This window comes from Eleutherodactylus coqui, chromosome 2 (genome assembly GCF_035609145.1).
Source record: "Eleutherodactylus coqui strain aEleCoq1 chromosome 2, aEleCoq1.hap1, whole genome shotgun sequence".
Taxonomy (NCBI): domain Eukaryota; kingdom Metazoa; phylum Chordata; class Amphibia; order Anura; family Eleutherodactylidae; genus Eleutherodactylus; species Eleutherodactylus coqui.
In genome coordinates this window covers 196,007,782-196,024,272 of record NC_089838.1, presented here as the reverse complement: position 1 = coordinate 196,024,272, position 16,491 = coordinate 196,007,782, and the positions used below count along the sequence as shown (strand labels likewise).

At 40.7% G+C, this 16,491-nt stretch overlaps 1 protein-coding gene across 1 annotated transcript in view; it reads right to left on the bottom strand.

Moving 5' to 3' along the window:
• The window catches only part of LOC136612067 (uncharacterized), a 56,042-nt gene that overhangs the window by 23,226 nt on the left and 16,325 nt on the right, over nucleotides 1–16,491 (bottom strand). The window contains exons 10-16 of the mRNA XM_066592154.1: nucleotides 15,732–15,873; nucleotides 12,420–12,603; nucleotides 11,792–11,891; nucleotides 9,639–9,757; nucleotides 8,187–8,224; nucleotides 4,624–4,736; nucleotides 3,175–3,323 (exon numbers count right to left, since the gene is read on the bottom strand). Of these exons, the coding sequence (XP_066448251.1) occupies nucleotides 3,175–3,323; nucleotides 4,624–4,736; nucleotides 8,187–8,224; nucleotides 9,639–9,757; nucleotides 11,792–11,891; nucleotides 12,420–12,603; nucleotides 15,732–15,873 (845 nt within the window). The remainder of the gene's footprint in view (nucleotides 1–3,174; nucleotides 3,324–4,623; nucleotides 4,737–8,186; nucleotides 8,225–9,638; nucleotides 9,758–11,791; nucleotides 11,892–12,419; nucleotides 12,604–15,731; nucleotides 15,874–16,491) is intronic.

Here is a 16,491-nt window from a genome sequence, read left to right as displayed (position 1 = left end):
AGTAACAATCATTGGAAAATGGACGATAAACAATAATTTAAATGATAGTTTGTTTGCATGGCATGTGCATCAGTGAAGGGAAAAAAAAAAAAAAAAAAAAATTGTTAAATGACTGAACAATTTTCATTTAAAACCCAACGATAAGCGGACTACCAAACGATGGATTTTAAGTGGACTGACAAACTATGAACGAATTACTAACGAAAAGTGCATAATGGGCGAGTATTTACACGTAATGATTATCGGTCACTTTCAACACTTTACATATTTCAGCGATAATTGTTAGGTCTAAATGGGCCTTAAAGCAGAATTATGCCAAAGTTTGAGATCTCAACACATCTGTGAAATGTTAGAGGTTCTTATTAATATGCCAGACAAGGTTAATTTATGTAATGGTAGGGCAGATTTGGTAAATTCCATGTTCTAGGAAATTAGGCAGATTCTTTTCTGACACCAACTCAGCCAGGTAGTAGTTGGCTAGGGGTAGTTTTTCCTCTGTAAACCAGGGTTTTAGTTTTTGCAATTGGCCCACTAGATAATAGGAGTTTAAATTTTGATAAAGCCATCCTGGCTTGGTCCTTGGGTCTCTGTAAAGTGGACAGCTTCAATTTGGAGCAAGAACCCCAAATGAATACAGTGATAAGGAAGTTCAAGGATTGGAAGAAAATTAGTGGAACCTTCACTGGCATGTGTTGTAGGGTATAGAAACACTTGGGCTGTATAACCATTTTGATCAAATTAATTCGGCCTGCCACGGGGAGAGGTAGTTTACATCATAATTTAAGTTTTGTTTTGACTTGTTCTTGTAGTAGAAAGATTGTCTCAGCAATTGCCTGTTCTTGATCATATACCATAGTGATTCCCAGATATTTAAACCTAGAGCCCACCAGCAGGCCATACCTGGGAGGTGAAAGTTATTGGGTGGGTCTTGAGAGGTATACATAATAGCAGATTTTGCCCAATTAATGCATAGTCCTGAGAATTGAGAGAATGTTTATTATGTTAATCACTTGTGGAAAAGACTTTCCTGGGCCTTGAAGAAATAGAATCATGTCATCTGCATACAAACCAACTATACTTTCTTGCCCCTCCCACCGAATACCCTGATCTGTTTTTATATTGTAAAAGTTTAGCAATAAATGCTCAAGGAAGAGCTCTAGTCAAAATGCGATGAGCACGTTCAATGCACAAAAGAGAAACAAGGAGCCTGAGTCATAGGTTTTTTTAAGGAGGGACTCCACATAGTCACAGGGTTGTCTCCACTCCTTCTGGTAGTCCCATCAATCTAATGTTGCATCTGCGAGATCAGAGTTTCAGTTGTTGTGCAGAAGTAGACTCAAGCGCCTGTATCTGAGCTCCAAGTGTTGTGGCCACATACTCTAAAATTAGAAACTCGATTCTCCACTGCAGTGGTGTGCTCTCGTAGATTCTGTACATCTGCTCATAAGCTAAAAATCAGACTGCAAAAGTCTATTCTTTCAGCAATCGCAGACCGACACGCTGTTATTGTCTTAAGTACATCTAATAGTTGGGCTTTGGGTAGCAGTCCTAGAAGGAGACCTTTGAGACTCAGCAGACACCTAATAGAGGATTCGCCATAGTGCCAGTGTAGTGGCCCAGAACATATATTCATGGCCCCTCCATAAAGGTCATACACAATGTTTTGTGTAGATGCACTGTGCAGAAACGGTCTTGTCATTTGTTATGTGTATTGCACAGCTGCAGTGGCTGAAGAGTTAATGTCTAAATATATCCATTTCATGTCATGCGGTATGTTTGGAGTCTATAAATATGAGTGACTGGGTGTGATAAGAGGCTTCTAGTTGTTCAGAGTTTGATCATCAGGAGTTCTTCTGAGTGCCAGCCACATGGGGGTACCTTCAACCATCATGTGGTGAAGAGAAGGAAGAGGAAGAAAGGCATCTTCAGGACATCAATGCAAAGAGCCAGTAGTGAGTGAGGAGAGTGTGAGTACAAAGGCGAACCCAGACCACTGTGCAGAGGTACTGTGTCCAGAAAGTATCTGTGGAGCATCTACGCCTTCCCTTTTTCCAGGAGCCGTTCTGAACAGATAACTAGGACTGTTGGGCGGGTGTCATCCCAAGTATACCCCTTCCAGGAGTGGTGTCATCCTGAGTATACCCCTTCCAGGAGTGGTTCCGTACAAGTCCTAAGGATTGTAGGACCAGCATCATCCTGAGTTCCTCCCAGATAGCATTTCTCTGTATTGTCTGCATTGGTGTATGTACCTTGTGAAGTGTTCCAGTTACTAAAGTAAAGTTTTCCAAGGCCCTGACCATTCCCAGGGACTGAGTTACTAAAAAGTTTACAGTGTGTGGACTCTACTTATTACCAACGTCCTGCGGTGGGCAAGGAATAGTGGCTTATTACCGGTCGGCAAGGAATGGTGGCATCACCCGTGACAACCTAAAAATCTCCGTAAATTTTTATTGGCCATCCCTATCCTAGGGGTGTCCGGAAGCGGCCTAGTGGCACTTGTGCAGAGGTCGCATGTAGTCCTCCAGGAAGGAAACTGCCAAGTACCGCCGTGACCCCTGACAGTTTTATCCTCCCAGCTCCTCCACGTGTGGACCCTACACCACACCACACAAATTGTTGTAGCTTATTATTGAGCTTGGTCTGTTTATAAGGGGCCATTCAAACTAAGAGGATACACAAAACAAGCGTAGTCTGAATCAAAAATATCACCAAGCTGGGAGGGGAGTCCTTGTAGTAAAACATTTTTTTCCCCTCTATCATAAGGTGTGTATAGATATCAGACTGTGGCGAACAGTCCCTATTGGCTGCCGTGTGGTAACAGCAGTCCACCATTTGAGTGCTACTTTAGGAGCAGCTCCCTATAGCAAAGTTACAACACAGGGCGTGCCATTTCAGGTGACCACAAGGTAGTAGCCACAGATTAACACAGTGACGTAAAAAAAAATAAATCTACTAGTTGTGAAGTCTTTTGCATGTATATTAATGAAATTATTGCCACAATAGTTATGTTAGAGAAGATCCCACTGGAGAAGCCTGTTTAATAAGTCCCAAGGGACAGAAGGGGCAATGTGTCTGACATCCACAGTGCTGAGGCTATAGGAGCCAGCAACGTCTTTAGGGATCTGTCTAAGCAGTAGTATATTTTTTCCAGGTAGATTTTGACTATCAACTTACCTGAGACACAGTTGCTTCTTCCAGTATAGGGCTAATATGTTCAGTAGCCAGGTCTGCACAAGCAGACATTAATAGTGTAGAGCCAATAAGAATAACCATCGCCCTCAATCGAGACCAATGGACTACAGCGCTGTGATGATGTCCAGGCACTAAGAAGTAAAGAAAGCCGGTACAAGTAAACAAAACTGGTAAACTCAGACTTATAGGATCTGTTCACAAGGAGTTTTGTATGTGGATTCCTTGCCAAAAACGACATCCTTCTAGCATCCCGCTGAATACAATGGAAATCCACGCCATAACTCAGAGCTGATTTTTCCATGTGCGAATTCCAAAATCTGTACTGCATAAGAATTGACATGCAAGTTATTAACACGTTAGGTGGCAACATGCAGATGTGCTCAATTGAATGGGACTAAATCTTTGTTGTGGGTTTGCATGTGGAACCACAATATGCCAAGTCAAATTCTCTACTATGGCTGACACTGTTGTGGTACTGAAAAACCACTGAAGGATCTGCAGGGTTTTGATATCAATGTGACCAATTCAGTCTATAGGTCAGTGGGGGTCTTTGCAATCAACTCCCACTGACCAGTTACTGAATGCACATGCTAGCAACATGCCATCAATTACCATGGTAGGAAAAATTAACTTTATAAACTTAATTCGAGAAGGAAACTGCATATATTACTATAGCTGTACTACTTTTTTCCAGTGCAAGTCTGTGCACAGATTTAGTGCCGAATCCATATCCCATTCACTTAGAAATCTTGATTGCTGTGGTTTAAAAAAATAAAAAAAAACCTACAGCACCAGCATACGCAAAATCCACAGGTCAGCCACAAATTATGATTTTTTTTTCTATGTGTATTTCACCAGCTTAACATGGCCTAAATGGTCACTATTGAAGTATTAGCCCTTGGCATCAAGAACCAGGTCAAATGCAGAGTAAAACACAACATACATAGTATATTCTCATCATCTGAAAAGTTAGATATGCCCTGCCACAACTTGTCTCTAAGGGCCAACATATATTATGGGTGATAAGTTACTCGTTAAGCTCAGGCACAAGAATATATTTGGATATCTGGGAGGGAAGGTGGGTGGGGGTGAAGCGACTGTCCCACCGTAGAACAAGTTGTCACTTTTTCCCTATTGACCTACAGCTAACATCTGGCCATCAAACTCTGCTGCAAAAAAATGCAGCGCAACACTGTAAAATCACTAAGATTAACATCTATTTTTCCTTTGCCACAAAAGCACCAAAATGCAGCTTTTTTCTGGCAAGCAACTGTGTGCTCAGATGTGCGCTTAAGTGCGTGCTCAGATCTATAGCGAATTCTGAAATGCACTGCAAACTATTTAACAGGTCATGGCTGCTTATGTAACTAGAACCACACAATGCCTGCTGTTAAAAAAAAAAAAATTGACAGACACACAGACACACCTTACCATGACAGTCACTGATGTGAATATCATAAATATGGGAATGAGTCTTCAGTGTAAAAATGAGTCCTATGACATAGGCAGCAGGCAGAAGAATGGAGACCGTGTATACCAAGGGCCTATGCAAGAAGATAAATCACAGGTTTACTAGTGAATCAGTTATCTATTATGTATTACCAATATGCAATGGCATTTTTTGTATACTTCCTGTTCTAATGAGCTGCTTTCTTAAGATTAATGTTGAGAAAGAAAAAATTAGAAACAATGAATAGGTGAGTGGCACACCCGGAAATTTTCCAGGACGAGCTCCACTGCCCATAGCGATACAGCTCGGAAGATTTCCGGGCTATGTTTCACTATGGGAGCTGCAGAGCACAATGCCATAAGTTGTAATGCCAGACCCACACAGAGCAGCGCAGGACTTTGAAAAACAGAAGCAGGAAGATATTGCCGATCTGCCGGCAATCTTCCGCTTCTATTTTCAAAGTCCTGCACTGCTTTGTTTATAGATTGCCATGGAGACCATCGGCTTGTCAGAAGCCAGCCCATGGTCTCTGTGGCAGGGAGAGCTGGTGCTTGGCTGTTAGAGGATAGCCAGGCACCAGCTCTACACAGCAGAGAAGGGAGAAAACCTCCGATCTCTGCTGTGTTGACCATTTAAATGCTGCAGTCTATGCGATTGTAGCATGTAAAGGGCTGTCAACATCGGACCCCCGGAATCTGATAAAGGGGTCCTGATGGGTCTCTATGGAAGTCCCCTAAAAGGGACAAAAATAAAAATTAAAAAACACACTTGTCCCCCTTTACTTATTAAAAACAAGAATTACACACGTGGTATCCCGGCGTTGTAATGACCCAGAGGAGAAAGTTGGTACATTATTTAACCTCTTAATGACAGACCCTTTTTTTCTTTTTTTCCTCCCACCGTTTAAAAAAAATCATAACTTCTTTATTTATTCATTCATCGATGTCGCTGCATGAGGGCTTGTTTTTTGCAGGACAAGTTGTGTTTTTTAATGGTGCTATTTATGGTACTATATAATGTTCTGAAAAACATTTACAAAATTCTAAGTGGAGTAAACTGGAAAAAAAAGACATTCTGCCATCTTTCAGTGGGTTTTGTTTCTACAGCACACAAACTGCAAGAAAAAGGACATAAAACTTTATTCTAAGGGTCAGTACAAATACTGCGATACCAAACTTGTATAGTTTTTTTTGCTGTAGTACTTGTTTTTTTCAGACATTTAATTTTTTAAAGTTTTCTGCTACATCTTCTGCGCGTAATAACTTATATTTCCATCGACGCACTTGATCAAGGGCTCATTTTTGGCGAGATGTCCTGTAGTTTACGTTAGTACCAAATCGGAATAGTAGCAATTCGGAATACATACAACTTTTTGATCGCTTTTTATTGCATTTTGTCTGGGAAACAGGGCGACTGAAAAAGTGCATTTGTGGATTTCCTTTTTTTTTCGGACTACTTTCACCATGCGGGGTAAATAATGCACTACTTTAATAGTCGAACTTTTATGACGCGGCAATACCAAATATGTATTTTTCTTTTATGATTTAGATTTTTTTATTATAGATATGGCAAAAGGAGGGTAATTTAAACTCATTACTTTTCTTTTTTTAAACTGAAAAAGTTGCGAAAAAGAAAAAACCTATTTCAATTTGGTATTGGCATAATCATAGTGGCCTGTAGAATTACTTTAATACATTATTACCTCTCCGCCGCTGCCATGCCCTGTGGGGATGCAGAACACATCCGCTGTGTTTGGCAGATGTTTCCTGCATCCCTGCAAGTAAAAAGAATTCCCTGCTGCATCTGCCACTTCTGGTGCTGTTCCAGTCTCTGTAGTTCTCAGGTATCAGCAGGCGGAATTTTAAATCCCCGGCTGCTGGTAGCTGAGAACTACAGAGCCGAGGACAGCCAGGAGAAGACGCGGCTGAGCCCGGCAGCCGAAGGGAGGTGGGCATGTATTTTTTTTTTTTTAATAAACACTTTTCTTTGTTTTTCAGGGATGGACTTCTATTTAAAGCCCTTCCCTGTAAAATCACTTCAGGGGTGCCGGCAGCAGGACCCTCCACCACAGCTGTCATGTGTGACAGCTGCGGTAGGGAATAATTTATTCCCTGCACGGAATTTTTCCTTGCGGGGATGCAGGAAACAGATGTGTTCTGTATTCCCGTGGGACATGGCAGCGGTGGAGAGGTAGGGTTTACACACACACACACACACACACACACACACACACACACACACACACACACACACACACACACACACACACACACACACACACACACACACACACACACACACACACACACACACACACACACACACTTTTTCAGGGAAGGGCTTATATGTATAGGCCTTCCCTAAAAAAAGAAGGCAGGGGTGCCGGCAGAGCATAGTTTTTCAATGGAGCTGCTGGCAGCAGCCAAAGCTTCATTGACAAGCATGCAGCTGTGTTCACGCGTGTTTTTGCTCACGCCTAGGTGCGCATGTACGCACCCAAGTACGCACAAAAAACACGCTCGTGTGATCCCACCCTAATATATGATAGTGTAACAAGGTGAATGCAATTGAAAAAAACAAAAAACCCCCACAAGAAAAATTCCTTTCAGAATTAAATTTTTCTCTTCACTACATTTAATTCAAGTCAATTAAAATGGTCAGCACCATTTATATGATGCAACAGCAAATTTACTTACTGGAAGTGTATTACAGCAAAGAAAAATACAATGTACAATCATCTTGACTGCACAAGGCCGGTTTCCTATGGACGAGAAACTTGTGCATCGCATCAGATCACTACTTCACAGAAGAGATGGCTGGCATTTTTGCTAGAAAAACTCCTTGCATCAGTGTGAAAACGAGCACGATATTGGGAGAGTCTCTCGGCCAGAAAACATGCTCCCATGTGTAGGTAGCCTTAATTGTACCTACGGCTACCTACACGGGCTGAGAAACTTAGCCCCATAATGCACTCACCAGTATGCACTTTTCATGAACCCCCCTTCCCCCTTCCCCATCCCTTCTGTGAAGGAGCAATCCCTTCGCTACAGGATCAGCCCCTTCGCTACAGGATCAGCAAGCATTTCCCATGGTTTTCATTGGTAAACCTCGCATCGCACCCGCTGCACATCGCATAACGTGCAACGAGTTTTATTGTCCCATTGAAAACAATTGGTGAGGTGTTCTGAGGAACACGAAAAGCTAGGACATGCAGCTCATGTATGACTCCATTTAAAATAATGGGGTTTATATTCGTGCATCTCGCAATATACAAATCTCATGCAAGTTTCAATTCATTCAAGTGAATGAAGTCTAAAGGATAACTATATTGTTATAACAAAGGGCAAGTAAAAGAAAGGGTTATTAAAGAGTTGTGCTTCAGCAGTACATGGTTTCTCTCCTCTCCAATCTCTCACTTTCAGGCACAATCCCTTTGAAATATAACATTTGGAGTAAAAAGGAGCCCAGAGTGTTACAAAACACACCAATGTCAAGTCAGAAAAACTTCTACAGCGTTGGAGCATTAAACAGAGCCAGTACTTACTTTACTTCACTATAGAAGACTGTGGTGTTTTGTTCCATCTACAATGAGATATTTTGAGTGATGCAAGCATTTTAGAACAACATTACTGAAAGAATTAAATGGTCAAGCATTCAACCGAGCCTTTAGAGACACTTTTAGCCACACTTTTTTTTAAATGTACACAATAGGAGATGACCTTTGTTACTTTTATCCTGTACATTTTCGGTAGAAAAACCCCTATTCAGCTATGCAGCTGGGTTAAGAGCTGAGAAAAATCAGCCTTGACTTCACTAACTGCATAGCTGAACCAGGGAGCTCCAGCTGTGCCTGCAGTTATCCCTAGTGCAGGCACAGCTGTCTCCATACAAGATAGTATAAGAAAATGTACATATTGGTGTAATTAAACAAAATGCAGACATTTCCTCCTAATCAGCCCTGACATCTTTTCGATATACTTCTCTGCGCTGTGAAGAGAAAGAAGCAGTCATCTGTTACAGGCAACGCCTCCTCATAACGCACTCAATCCATCAGACTTCATGCACTCAGGTTCTCGGTTTGATAAACTCAAAGAAATCTGATAGAGTTGCGCCCGAGAATCTCACATCACACAGAACACATACTGTCAGTGCAATATGCAGGAGACTGCACATTGCAAGTCCTATTCTCGTGCAACACTATCTCTGCTGCGGTTTTTCGATCTTGCATTGTTACGAGTGAAAAATTGCACATGTAACTACCACCTATGGAACAAAGTAGAATTTCCACGCATCCTGCAACATACAAAACTTGAGCGAATTTGGCCATGTATATACACAGTCTGAGGCTTCACCCAAAGGACTACAACAATACAGAGTTCCTATGATGTCAGAACAAAGGTCCCCAAATTAACTTTAGGCTATTCCCCACAATTAGCTGAGAGATATGAGAACTGTAAATAGATGCATGTGTGTAAATATTTTAATTCTAGATGTTAAAAGCAGATAGGATTTGGCTGGAGAGAGACAATGGTGACGTGTCAATTTGGGGTAACAATTTGCGCGATACAGACACCATTATTAGAAAAGATGCAAAAAACACGCGTAATATGCACCCATGGCAAAAATCACGTCCTTCAACCACTGCTGCATTTGACTTCATGACATGAAAAGTTTCAATGGCAATGGCCTAAACACATTAAGGAAGCTTCCTGCATCTTTTTCTCAGTACTAAAACAGTGTTCACTTTGGGCACTTTAGCTTTAAATTTTTTTTTTGTGATGACTATTTCAACTACCGACACTTCAGGAAAGACAGGTTGTCGCAGTCAACCAGAGGTCTTTAATAAAAGAATGCTGTTTAGCACCAACTACCATTAAGTACAGATATACGCCCTGGCTGCATTAGCATTTAGGATGTGTATCTATCAACTTGATAAGGGAAAGGGTTAAGTTACTTATACAACTGCACTTGAATTCAATGCCCATGTATTACTTACCAACTGAGCGTGGCAATTCTGGCAGATGTACTTCTCTGTTCCATTCTGTCCAAAATTCATGCACTCTGCACAGATCATTTTCCCATAAGTTTTGTAGAAGAGAGTGGGTGCAAATACACCTGAAATATCATAAAACTCTAAATGTACAACTGATATACACAACAAAATAAAATTAGTCTAAGGCAGCACCTGAAAGGCTTGGTACACTCTTCAGAAGCAACACTTGTAAAGCAATTTCTGTAATATAATGTGTAATGTAAGGGAACCAGTCATGACATATGAGCCCGATAAACACTGGTACAAGGACTTATGAGCCATTGTTCCTCTGTAGCAGCCCAAAGGCTGAAGCATATTGTATACTGTTATGCATCTACTAAAGGAAATGTAGCTACTGTATATCAATGTTACCTTTAACTTCCTTCTTCTAAAAACATAATTGTCTGTATATGCAGTCCGCTCTGCTGTGTTTCTAATCTCTTCCTGTGTGATACTAAGCTAAGATACACTGTGTAACCAGGTACCTGGATTGGAATTCACCCACTAACCCCCTCCCCTTACCGTTACTCACTCTACCCCTCCCTACACTGCTGTAATAAGTCTCCCATATAGTTAGCTGAGAACGCAGTGTAAATGGAAACTGGGAGATTGCAGCTACGATCCCCCGTGAGTCTCTTCCTGCATCTCCCGTCCACCTTTTCTACACATAACTCGCATAATTGAAAGTAAATGTACTCTTCCTGGTTTCTTGATGTGATGAAAACACAAGATGAACCAATAAGTGTTATTTTTTAATAAGCCTGCCTACTGGATATAAAAAGCTCTGTGGTGATGTAATATAAGGCAGTCTGAGATTTGAGAACCTTAGTTTCTCCCAGACTCAACGTTTGTGTTGACACAGAATAGGTCTTTGGTCAGTTCCTATGTGCCCTGGGTATACATCAGAGGTCAGATCGCACATCAAAATTATATTATGGGGCTTAAAGGTCAGGGAATGAGGAGTGGTGTTTTATAGTCACTGGGCACCCAGTTCCTGCGCTGTGCCCCTCACCCCAAAAACCATATGTGCCAACATCCCCCTTTTCAGTCCGCTCTGTGCAAGCAGGCAAGTGTGCATACACAGCAGACCGATAAGTCCAACTGTGGAATTTAAGGAGAAATGGTGCAGGAACAGGAGCTCAAGAAGTATAAAACACAGCTTCTTGGACACCATGTTCCCTAACCTTTGGACCACATAAGTTTATGGGACTCAAAAGGTCATGACAGGGTCCTTTTAAGCATTGTGGGCCTATTTTAGGTAGAGAAGAACAGTTTATGTCCATGTCTTGAGACTTAAAAGAACTAAGCACAAACCTTTTAGTTTCAACGGGTTTTATTAAAGTATAGAAATTGATACATTTGTCATTCATGCTTTCACTTTACCCAACGCAGGGGGCAAAAAGATGAGTAAAAGGAATAACATTGATCCATCTTCATATATTTTGATAATCTTTAACAAGTATTTTTTTCTTAATAGTCAGAGTTTAAAAGTATCAAATGCTCCTGAATGCTAGATATAATTTTAACCAAGCAACTTAACTAAAACCAAAGCATAGGTCTTCACTGTTTTATTTCTTACAGTAGGTAGCAATTCTATATATGCTCTTTAGGGCTTAAATGGTCATCGGGTGGGGGGGGGGGGGCGGTTTTAGGTTAAGAGCAGGTTATGACTAAGGCTCAGAATATCCATCAACTCGATCCAGGGTCTCCATAGTTCCCTATATTTAACGTGTCTGTTTGTATGGCATGTAACCTTTCAAACAAAGCCATGAGAAATCCGATTCTGGACTTCGTTGAATGAGAGGGTGGGCTGTTTCCACCTAGCCGCTATATGGATCCTGGTTGCCATGCATATATACTGGATCAGTTTATGTGTTTGGCATCTAATTCCTGGAGGAAGGTCTCCCAATAGGAACATTAACATTGGGAGTAGACCTATGAATAGCCTTTGCAATAACCTGTGAACCTGGAACCATTATCCGGCAACCACCGGACAACTCCACCATATATTAAGCACAAACCTTTTGATGTGATCTAGTTTCTCCAAGTACTGCAAGTTACAAAGTTTATCAAACCCCAATAAACAGCTTACTGCTGGGAACTCATATGATGCTTACCTCCAACAGAAATAAAGAGAAGAGCAGAGCCTACACCAGCTGAGCGACTATTAAATCTTTGTTCCTGATGCTTTATACCTCCAATCACCATGCACAACCCCTGTAAGTAATCACATTTCAGAATGATTATTCTAAAATTCTGGGTCTTTATTGGATGCATTCCTAAAATAGGTTTTATACTAAAATGCAAGTCAGTTCATGACAAGTTCCCTTGAAATAACACTAAGGGCAGCATAAAGTAGTGACCATGGTCTATCAGTCACAGGATAAAATACAGTGGGTTTTAAGAACATCTCTCACCAAGAACTGCAGAAACAAGCTGTGAGTCTTACCAACTCCAGAGCAGCTATTCACCTCACCAACCTGCTTCGATTGACAGTTTTCTAGTCATTACATTGCATATTGAGAAAACTGCCAATCACAGGTTGGACGGTGCCAACAGCACTTATGAATAGGTGTGACTCCTCTCTTGCCAGGAACAAGCTGTAAGTTCCTAAAATCACTGCACATTATCCCATATGTGGCCTCTTAAATCAGCATGGCTAACACTACTTTATGCTGCCCAACGAGGGCAGCATAATGTACATGACAGGCTCCTGTTAAAATAAAACTTTTGCAGAGGACTTACAGGAACGAAGAGAACACATCCCAGCAATGTGCCAGTCAGGGCAGATTTCACCACTTCCTCATAGCACTTGTTATTCTCCCTTGCTCCCTTAATCAGTGCAGTGATGTAGAAGGTCAGTTCAATAATTGAGCCAAATGTAGCATTTACCACTGCTCCCAATGCAAAGGTGCTCTGAGCCGAGATACTACAGTGTTGCACAAGATCGAAAGGGGGAAAAAAAAAGTTGAAATAAAAAAAACTGCACAAAATTCAGTCAAAACCTTGGCATACCATTTTAAAAACTAATACCTAGGAGCATTATGTATAAAGTTAACCAAGCAGACTATGGGGTCACCAACACCAAAGTGTGAAGACAAGACAATAAACTGGGCCATGGGTTAAGGCTCATTTACACGGAGCGGGGGAAAAAAAAATGCCCAAAAAGCGATAATCATTGCATCTAAACGCGCAGGCATTGTGCACTTTTCGTGCACTGCTAGTTGGTCGTTAAATTCAAGCCAACCTAAAAATCATTGTGGGGTCTTATCAGGACCGCACACCGAGTTCTCCGCAGGTAGTGCTGGTAGCATGGTTTCCTGTCGCAGAACAAAAGGTGTTGAATGCAGATAAGAGCCCTCCAGCTATTAACTGCATTCAGCTAAAGGCTTCATTTGCACGCTAATAAGCCATAAGGTAGCTGAGTAGCTACTTAATAATTTACGCAAAATGATCACTCAAAGCTGTCAGTCAAACTGTCTTGAGCAATTTTTGAGTGATCATCACTCTGTGTGTGGGCTTTTAGTTTACCTAAAACAAATGTAAATTAACAATTGGAGTCAGTCATTAAAGTCTAAAAGGGGATTAAAAATGTTAAAGGGGTATTTCCATCTTGGGAATCCCATTTTGGTGTGTTTGAAACAGAACAATGCATTAACCATAGGTTTATTCCCAAAAAGCTCTGTTGTCCGGTTCTCTATTACAGCTATGGATTCCTCTGCCCTCTGGTTTACTACTCATTGCCAAGGAAACAGAACAACTCTCCTATAAAAAGAACAGCAGTAGCTAGTGCTCCTGAGATCTCGGTAATCAGGAGTAAATGAAAGAAGAAGTGCACAAACGCCAGGCCTCCTCTACTATTTCTTTCCATAAAAGAGGTTAGGACGCCTAATCTCTTATTAGCCCCCTACTACCTTTTACTATGAAACTCTCCATTTTCCCCTGGCAATGAGTCTCCACAATCACTTAAAGTTTTGGACTGATTGAGATCTTACCGAAATATATCAATTATTTATTGTTAGAAGGTACAATTTCATTCCCAATCCTCCAAAATAAAAAACAACTTTGATCTTTCATCTTCTGAAATATTTTGTAATTTAAAACTCAAAAACACTAAGGCCGCGTGCAGACAGGTGGGATTTCCCGCGGAATTTCCGACCCTGGAAGCTGCCATAGGATTGCGTTAACAAAACGCAATCCTAGGCAGACTATCGCGCAAAATCTCACGCAGCAAACAAATTGCAGCAGAAACGTCACTCACCGGCCGCCTGGCAGCTGGCACATGAAAGAGCCGGGGCCGTGGGAGCAGGTGAGTGACCAGTTGCTCTCTGCAGACGCTCAGGTCTCGCAGCCGGATCCGACCCGGCCGTCTGCAGGCGGCCCAACTCTTCTCTCATCAAAAACAGTCTACTGAGTAAGAACCCCTTTTGAAATTTGTCTTAAAATACTCAAATGCTAAAAGGCGTCATATCGCAAATCTATTCTAAACTGGTTCAACTCCTCTTACTGCACATAACTGACATATGTCTCACGTTGGGAGGAAGACATACAATACCCTCCCCGACGAAGATTAGTTCCAAATATGGAAATAAACTAACATGTCTGCACCATTCTAACGTTAGACTTTTAAAATCTTATTTCGTTGGTACCTGGTACCTAGCAGAATAGCACATGCAATAGCAGTCTACCCATCAAATTGTTTTCAAGGGTGCTAATCCTTGGGGACCAGACTATGGAGTACATCACTCAACTTAAGTGACTGGATCAGAGTTTATTTCCAGTTCTACTTTAACATACACAAAGACCCTTGGAAGGCACTGTTGGAGCAGCACAATGTAAATATCTCCCCAGATTCTCAGAAATTAATCTTTGTTCGCTACCCACAAAAAAAAAAAAAAAAAAAAAGGGGACAATTTATTGTTTGATTGTTGGCTGCGTTTAGACTGAATGATTATAGTTCATTTTCACTCGAACGATAATCATTCTGTGTAAAAGGGCCTTAGAGCCAGGATTAAATGACTACATGTTAGTGTTCCTATTCTTATCCTCTCCTTACTGGGTTGACTTTTAGAAGATGCAATAAAAGCTACATTTCATTTGTGTGCATGCTAGAAGTCCTGCTTTTTCTGTGACCCATTGGTTCGCTGCTGGAGCGAACGACTTTCTTCCCTGCACCTCCCCATTTACGCGAGGACTGATTCAATCCTGCTGTGGTCAGGTTCCATTTGTAATATTTCAGTATTGCAGTTTAAATAGGTTTACCTACATGCCAGTCCAGGAAGACTTCTCTAAGCCTAGGGCTGCCATGACAACCATCAGCACATCATGGGTTGTTTTAACATGGATATTGTACCACCATTAATTTTAAAAAGTTTTTGATTTGGATATTCAAGAAAGTTTTATATACCATTTTGTTCTGTGCATACAATTTGGTGCTGGTCTTGAGATATTGGTGGCCATTTATTGAAGTCTATATCTAACAGATTAGTAGGACTGTTGACTTTGTTCCACTTACTAAACATTGTAAATGAAATATGCCTCCAAAACACATCCATAAAGACCTTTTAGGCTGGGTTCACATGGGCATTGCACAGAATTTCCATGCGAACCCTCTACATGGAAATTCCACATGCATTTTTAAACCTGAGACTAAGCAGCAATGTGGATGAGATTTGCAAAAAAGCTTGTTCACACGCTGCTGAAAGTCCGCTGTGGACAAACCACATGGAAACGGACTAGCGGCACAGAATTCAAGCCCGTGACATGCCAATTTTGTCACAGTTTCCGCTGTGAGTCCTGTTCTCTCTATGGGTAGATATTTCTGCAGTGAAATACAGGCTGAAAAGCTGCACACCAAATGGCACGGATTTTGAAGCGGCCTTTCCGCTGCGGAAGTCTTGCGGAATTTTCATCCTGTGTGAACCCAGCCTTACAGATAAGTGTCACACATTTGTTAAATTGGTGCTTTGACAATTTGCAACATGACAACTGCCTCTTCAAAATCAACAGATTTATGGTGCCCTCTGGCAGACATAGGGGTGGCAAAGATGCACTTACCTTGCTATAGCCATTCCAATGTAGTAGGACAGTGGTATGATTGAAACTAAAGAAAGCGTAAACTTCACAGGTGAGCTTGTGTAGTCGTTATGACTGTCTACATAGCCAAGAACCAGTGACACAATCACCAACAGTATGAGATCTGCAAGAAAGTTAAGGAGTTGTCCTTTATCCTGCTGAAAACCATATTGTAACAGGAAAGGGAACCATTTACAATATCTGATTGAAAAGTCTCACCTGACAGAAAAAAAAAATCTGACCCAGTTTCTGTTCAAGAATTACTAATTAACCCAGATTACCATGGGTAGACCTGTACCAGTCCTAACTCAACAGCTGTGTATGTAGGTAATCCGGAAAATGTATACATATCTACAGTGCCTAACTACCAATGTTTTTTGTATGCCTGAATGAAACATTTTTAGCATTTTTCCAGTCTTAGTTTTATGTTCCATTTGATAATCTGAATCCGTTAGATGAAACAGAAACAACCCAATGTTAGTTCATAATACCTTAGATTTTTTTCCCCCCAAATGAGCTGAACATGCAAGTGCCGAAAAAAAAAAAAAAAAAAATAATATATATATATATATATATATATATATATATTATATATATATAATATATATAATATATATAATATATATAATATATATAATATATATAATATATATAATATATATAATATATATAATATATATAATATATATAATATATATAATATATATAATATATATAATATATATAATATATATAATATATA